The sequence below is a fragment of the Hyperoodon ampullatus genome (assembly GCF_949752795.1).
Source record: "Hyperoodon ampullatus genome assembly, chromosome: 10".
In the NCBI taxonomy this organism is placed as follows: Eukaryota; Metazoa; Chordata; class Mammalia; order Artiodactyla; family Ziphiidae; genus Hyperoodon; species Hyperoodon ampullatus.
In genome coordinates, this window is record NC_136923.1 from 81,278,530 (window position 1) to 81,286,143 (window position 7,614).

A 7,614-nucleotide genomic window follows, 5' to 3' on the forward strand; every position below is an offset into this window, starting at 1 on the left:
CAACAAATGGTTTTTGAACACAGGTCCTTCCTTCCTATATGTTCAGTCCCACTGGACAACTTCTTGGGCATCGACAACTATCCTGTTTTAATTCTTTGTCCCGCAGACATTGAGGATTTTCCATCGTTGCCTCCTTTTCAGTGCCATCACCTCCTCCTGTGCCTTGGGCTCCCTCCCCAGACCTTTCCTCACAGTTAAGTGCTAGCTTACTCTCTGAGATCAACTCAAGACCCCTTTTCCATTCTTCTGGGTCAGTTTGTTACCAGTTGCTACAGAGAATTAAAGACCAGGTTAACCTGAATGGCAGCAGTGAGAAAATTGTGAAAATACAAAGAATTCTCAGATACCATTCCTCGTGGATACAAAGAACTACTTTCTCCAGGGAGGAAATAGAGACGTAAAAAACTTAAGATGTGCCATCACCACCAGGAATCTGAGAATTTAAAAAGCTGCAAGAACCTTAGAGCTTATCTTGTCTATTTCCCTCACTTTGGGGGAGTTGTTCTTAGGGATGGGGGGTGGTCCAGGGCCCAGCAGCCGCTAGTGACCAGAACCCGTGTCTCCAGCCTGTAGCTAGCACACTTCCTCCTACATCTTAGAGAATCCCAGGCAGGATTTCAGTGGAGCTTCTTAGAACTTCCCACCCCTGGATGTTTCAGCTGCTGCTGTGATGCCCACAGAATGTCATGGTCACTCAGTTAACTTTGTGCCAGGGCTGCATTGTACCCTTTAATGGTTTACCATGGACCAAGCGTGGGCATCTCTGCCACCACAGGAGAGCTGTCTCATAACCAAGCTAGTGCAAAGCACGTGTTGAAAGGGAATCTTTGGGGACTCCCTGGCGGTCCAGTGGTTTAGACTCCATCTGCGCTCCCAGTGCAGGGGGCATGGGTTTGATCCCTGGTCATGGAACTAAGGTCCTGCGTGCCACATGGCTCAGCCAAAAAAAAAAAAAAAAACAGAAAGGAAATCTTTGTTTCAGTCAACAAGCAAACGTCCACATTACCCCTTTCCTGTTTTTCGATGTGAGGAGGAGGGGGGACAAATATCTGTACAAATACAAAAGAAAGAATTATAAGGTGGAGTTGCTGAGATCAGGGAATTTCGAGGAAGAAGAGCAGATGCTCCAGACCAGGTGGACGGTGCAGGTAGGAGTGGTTAAGGAGCTTGGGGGGCGGCTGACAAGGGGAGCAGGTTCAGAGGGAGATGGGGCATAGAGGGCAGCTGGGGATGGAGGTGGGGGAGCGGGGGAACATTCCAGGCACGGGAGTGCAAAGCGGAGATGGCAACATCACGGCCCTGTGACGAGACCCGGCTAACCGGAGCAGAAGTCCTCCTGGGGAAGTGGAAGGGAGGACACAGCTGAGGGAACAGCAAGTCTTGAAGATAAGGAAGGAGAATCAGCCTCAGATGTCACCCTGAGCGTCCTTGAGAGTGATGAGGGTGGCGGGACAGCAGCTGAGTGTTGGGAGAAGTGAAGATCTAGCTGCCCTTTTCTTAGTAGGTTAGAGAAATTCATTTCTGTAACTCTGTGGAATGCATATCATTTTTATACATATTTGCTCCCCCAGAGTCTTTTATCTTGTAAAATATGTCTCTTCGCCTTGCTTTAGACTTGAACCTTGCCAATGGACCTGATTGGTTTTGGTTATGCAGCCCTGGTGACATTCGGAAGCATTTTGGGATATAAGCGGAGAGGTGAGCCCAAACCAGATTTTTCATCAAAGAGAGGTTGGTCGTTCTGCTAGGATCACCTGAGGGTCTGTAAGCAGGACAAGAAGCTAATAAGCGACCTGGTGGGAGGTTAGTGGTTGTGCTAGGATTGTCTGAGGGTCTGTAAATAGGACAAGAAGCTAATGAGGACCAGCACGTGGTGGATAGGATTCTCGGAAGGATGGGGGTTCCATGGGGCTGGATGGACAGAGCCTGTCATTCCAGAGCCTGGGCATCTGGGTCTCCCTTTACCTGTTAATATCAATTGCATAATTAATTGACTTACCCTCTTCAGGGCTACTCACTCATTATCAAATGAAGTTTTTGGTTTGTTTATATACTCATAGTGTCAAAAAACTGAATTATGTTGATACTGTGTGTTGCAAAGGAAAATTACTTAGATATCATATCTGAAGTGGTTTCTTCATCTCTGTCCAAAGATGGAAAAAAACACCCAGTTGATAAATTGAAGGATTTTCATGGAGAAAAATGAAAGATCAAGTTTTCTATTTTGCTTTGTTTTAAGGTAAAAGCGTTTGCAGTCATGGTATCTCATATTTGCTTCTTATATTTTTAAGAAATTCATTAAATGAAGTTATATTTCAAAGAATGTTATATTGATGACCTTGGGGGACTTGAGTTTCAGGTCTATATGGTTATCAGGGTTACTTCCTTCGTTAGTGGTTTTTTGAATGGTAGGAAAAAGGGAGAGAGAGAGAGTGTGTGAGTGTGTGTGTGTGCGCGCGCGTGTGTGTGTGTACACGCGTGTGTGTGTGTGTGCGTGTGTTGGGGCTGCTGGAGGGTGTGGGAGGAGAGGATTACTTCCGTTATCAGGCATCTTCCTTCACTTGTTGCCTGTAGAATTAGACTACAACCTAGTGCATGTGACTTCTTGTTCTGGATGGGTTGTGTGTTTTGGTGTGGGAGGTGCTGCAATCTGAATTTAAGGGTGGTTCTTAACCCTGCTGCAATCTGACTTTCCTGAGCTGTTTAAAAAACAGAGATACCTTACAACTGAATCACTTTGCTGTACACCAGAAACTAACACAACCCTGTAAATCAACTATACTTCAATAAAAAAATTAAAAAATAAATAAATTTAAATCTAAAAAAACAAAACAAAAAACAGAGATGCCTTGACCCTAGGGATTCCAATCCGATAAGATTCTAAATAGATTGAGTGCCCTGAAGTGGGGACTGTGTGTGTTGGTGACAGTGTCACTGGCACGTGCACCCTGCAGTGCTCCATGTCTATTACAGTGCCCCAGGCAGCGCTGAGCAGGGCGGGCGCTGGGTGGGGGAGGGGATGGATTGGCAGCTGGCTGGCTGCGTCAGTGACCAGGTTCTTCCTGTTACTCAGTGTAGTCACAGTCCATCCCTGAGTCCTGATGTGTTGAGGCTGGAAGGTTTGTTAATTATTCAGGACAGAACCATCGCTTGGTTTGAATAGGCCCCCCTCTCTACCTCCATGAGCTGAAAATATCATTTCATCTTATTTTTATCATCACAACCTCAGTAAAAAAATGGACGCAAGGAGAATAGGGGGAATAAAAGAGGGGCGTAAACAAGTCAGGTAATTGTCCAAGGCCATGCAGTCGCTGTCAGAAGCGATACTACAAGGCAGGCTTTATCACCATACCTACCCCTCCCATTGCTATGTACCTGGGGTTCCTCTGCCTCGCATTTGGGGTTCAGCATGAAACAGTCATGTCTTAGAAACTGTCCATGGATAGCCGATACCTAATTTGGCTTTGTCTAGTTACAGTGCCCAAGAAGAAATGCATTTTTCCACATGTGAAGTGATGAAGGCATACCTTTCATTTGGGAATTCTCTCTCTGAGCCCGTACTTTTTTTCACCAGGTGGTGTTCTGTCTTTGATTGCTGGTCTCCTTGTTGGATTTTTGGCTGGCTGTGGAGCTTACCGTGTCTCCAATGACAAGCGAGATGTAAAACTGTCCCTGTGTGAGTAAGGCGTTTTTCCCAGTTACGGAGAATCAAAGCTTGGGGATAATTTTTTGATACCTAGCCTCGGTGTACTAAAAGATACTGGTCACATGGCAGGTGGGCATATGCCTGTGTGGAGACAGAACACTGTTCTTGTTCCTTTCTACACAAACCTGATCAAAAATAATGATGTTGCTGCCAGGCCTTCCAACTCAGAAGAATATTTCTATGAAACTTGTTACTAGAAAAATAAAATAAAATTAGAAAAAGCAAGGAATTATGTCTGGGTTTTCTGCTAATGCTCCTAAATGCATATTAGCATAGTTTGTGTTACTGTGAAAATATCTAAAAAGAGACGGCCTTGCATTATTTTATTTAATTCACAAACAGCTTTTAGATCCCACTTTGCCTTAAGATTTAGAAAAGCTAGGCTGACTCTTTTAGCTTCTTCCCTTGTTGGGCTTATAGTAGGAGAATGTCCACAGGGAAAATGGAAAAAACTTGTGTGTGTTTAAAGCCCCAGGATGCTGGGCTTTCTTCTTTCTGGGTTGAAAGACAAATACAGGGAAGGTTTGGAAAACTACACCAAGGAAATGGTCTCTCTTTAATTTGATGATTATTCAAAGTGCCCTGGTGGGTGTGGAAGAAAATACAAAGGAAGACAAATTGTACCAGTTCTTTGTTTGAGGGAGAAGAAGAGATTAAGTGGGATTTTTTTCCCCTTATTTTAAATAGGAGTAAGGGGTATTTTTAATAATGAAATTAGGTCAGAAGATAAAAATATATTAGCCAAAAAAATATATATATATGTATACACACACACATATACATGTATGTATATATATAGGGCTTTTTATTCATATGCACTTAAATAGTTAATGTATGTTTATTGTCAGTCATGTTTTTTATATCAGCAAGTGATTTTTCCTTGAAAGTTCTTAAATTGTGACATCAGTGCCCTAATCTCTTACATAAAACTGCTTCTCTCATCATATTGGTTTAGCTTCTAAAAGGCTGGTATGATGCTTCTGAATTTAATATTATTAGGCTGTTTTTATTTACTCTTGAGGCATCAAATTTCCAAAATGGAATGCTATAAAATAAAAACAGTCAGCCTTTTCTTAGGATTATTTTATTAATCAGGTCTTACTTTAAAGATTTACTTTAGAAACTGATTCTTTTCCTTCCATTCAGCTAACTAAACATTTATTGGCTATCTCTTGTGGGTCCAGGTATACTGCCCAGTGTTCCTAAGGAAACTTGAATAAGACACAGTCCTGACCTTCCCAGGAGTGTTCTATAAATAGAAATTAAGTTGGAAAAAGACTTTTTCTTTTGAAGATATCTCAGGAATGGATTTTAACATGCTTGTTTCCTCAGAAACCATTTTGATAAGCTATTTTGTAAAGTGTTTTAATAGAGCACTTTATCTTTTCAAGAAAATAGCAACTCAGTACCAATACATAATAGTTGTTATATTAGAAAGCTGGAATGAAATCCATTTTTTCCACAAGCAAGCACTGATAACATGTTTGAAACTCTGGTTCACGCACTGGTTTGGTTTTTAGTTACAGCTTTCTTCCTGGCCACCATAATGGGGGTGAGGTTTAAGAGATCCAAGAAAATCATGCCAGCTGGGCTGGTTGCAGGTTTAAGGTAAGAAAAACTTATTTTGATCTATTCTTCCCTCTGCCGTTATTTTGAGGTGCTGAATTTTTGGCAAAAGTCAGTTTTAACTTAAAAGGTCAAAGTAATTTGTATTACAATCAGCATGATTATAAAACCTTAAAATATCATCCATTCAATCAATTGTTGACGTTTATGTGCGAGTGAAGATTTTTATCAAATACACTTAGCGTTGCTGTGCTATCTGATCACATGTACACAGTTACCTTTTTCAGAATAAAGAATTAAATTCAGCCTCATTTTTTCTCAGGATTTACCTGTCTGAGACAGTAAAGGTATTCATTTAAATCTGATAATCTCTCTTAGAGAGTTGGACAAAGTGAAAGTCTGTCGCAGTTACTTTGAAATTTTAAGGGAGAAAACTTAATATTTTTTAAAAAGATAAATGGGGAGCTTCAAGTTTCTCTTAATCTCAGTAATTCTATCCATGAGATTAAGCACATTACCAAGTAAAAATTTATACATAACATTTTAAATTCTTTGGAAGCTGCCTTTATATGTTGACAGCTATCAACATGTTCATTTTCTTTGATGTACGTTTTCACTTTTTGGAATTTATTCCAAAGAAATAATGAGATGTATACAAAGACTGATGTTTATTGCAAGTTTATTTCTAGTGGAAAACATGATGAACTGAAAAGTTAGAAACAGCTTGAAAATTCACCAGTAAGGAAATGGTTCAATAGGTGTTTTGTCCACTTAATGGAATATTGAGCAAGCATTACATGTCATGTTTTCAAAAACAGTTTAGTGGCATTAGAAAATATTGACATAATAGGAAATGAAAACAGAATAAACAAGCAAATATAGCGTGATCTCAATTTTTTAAAAGTATGGGTATAGAAAAACGAGATAGGAAGGAATATTTCAAATTGTTAGTAACCTCTAGGTGGTAACGCAATGGGTAATTTTCTCCTTTCTATTTTTCAATAGAATTTTCTAGTGTGGCTGGATATAATGTTTATGATTTGGGAATGAAAGTGTGATTATAAAGGACTGCTTTCTAATGATAGCCCTGTTCTAATAATGATACTTGGTGGTGGAAGGGGTCAGAAGTAGGGTTTATAGGTCAAGAAGACAAGACCCCAAGCGTGCAAAGAAGCTGAGATTGTAATTATGACATCCCCAAATCACCCCTTGATTAGTTTTTCAAGTTGCTTGCCTTTACTAGTTTTTGAAAGTTTTGTGTTTCTTTCCAAACCTTTCTCTTACAAAGGTTCATCCCAGATTTTCAGAACAGTGAGTTCTGATTTTTCTCCTTCATTCAGTGAACATTTTTTTTTTTTTTTTGCGGTACGCGGGCCTCTCACTGTTGTGGCCTCTCCCGTTGTGGAGCACAGGCTCCGGACGCGCAGGCTCAGCGGCCATGGCTCACGGGCCCAGCCGTTCCGTGGCATGTGGGATCTTCCTGGACCGGGGCACGAACCCGTGTCCCCTGCATCGGCAGGCGGACCCTCAACCACTGCGCCACCAGGGAAGCCCTCAGTGAACCTTTTTAAGTGGCTAATTCAGTCACATCTGCAAGTTCAAGTACAGGGATCCAGGGACGGTGAGATCACCCCTGCCCCAGGGAGTAGAAGCAGGGCAGAACGCTGGGAGCCAGGGTTTAGTACCACATGGGTTAGGTGAGCGCACAACCCTCCCGTCTCACACCTCCTGAGTCACCCTCCCCTTGCCTGTCTTTTATTTTAATCTATAGCCTCATGATGATCCTGAGACTTGTCTTACTGCTGCTCTGAGAATCCGCAGGAACTGAAAAGGAAATTTGAGTCATTCTGCTGTAATGGGCAGAGCCTACTCTTTGTATTGAAAAGATAAATTCCAATATGGAATGTTCACCGTGGTCTTATTTTATGGTAGAAACTGCAAAAGAAACACTGTCACCTCTAATATGGACACTGGTTTGAGGGATTTTTTTTTTTTTAAACAAATGGTTTAACTGTTTTCTAATTGTCAGGTACTGGTTTCATTAAAGATATTTAATAAATCGTGATACACTGTTTGATTTGCTGTGTCATGTGGTTTTTGTTTGGTTTTTGTTTTTTTTGGGTTTTTTTGACAGTTCCAAATACTCATGTCTGAAATAAGCTTAGATTAAACTACAACTTACAGATGATGGAATGCCCTAAGTGGGCTTCAAAGAATACTAATGTATCTATTTGTCATTTGTGTTATATTTAAAATTATTTTTTTTCCATTTTAATTGTATTGCTACCAGTGTTTTTTCTTTCTTTAAAATACTTCATCCTCAGCACACTCTGTACCAACGG

General features: G+C 40.9%; 1 protein-coding gene across 1 annotated transcript; it reads left to right on the forward strand.

The window, feature by feature from the left end:
* Positions 1 to 1,628: 1,628 nt before the first annotated feature.
* Positions 1,629 to 7,349, forward strand: TMEM14A (transmembrane protein 14A; the record flags this gene model as incomplete). Its single annotated transcript, XM_079713678.1, has 4 exons — positions 1,629 to 1,698; positions 3,575 to 3,676; positions 5,227 to 5,314; positions 7,044 to 7,349. The coding sequence occupies 4 exons, from the start codon at positions 1,629 to 1,631 to the stop codon at positions 7,081 to 7,083; spliced, it is 300 nt and encodes a 99-aa protein (XP_079569804.1). The 3' UTR covers positions 7,084 to 7,349.
* Between the last annotated feature and the right edge of the window lie 265 nt (positions 7,350 to 7,614).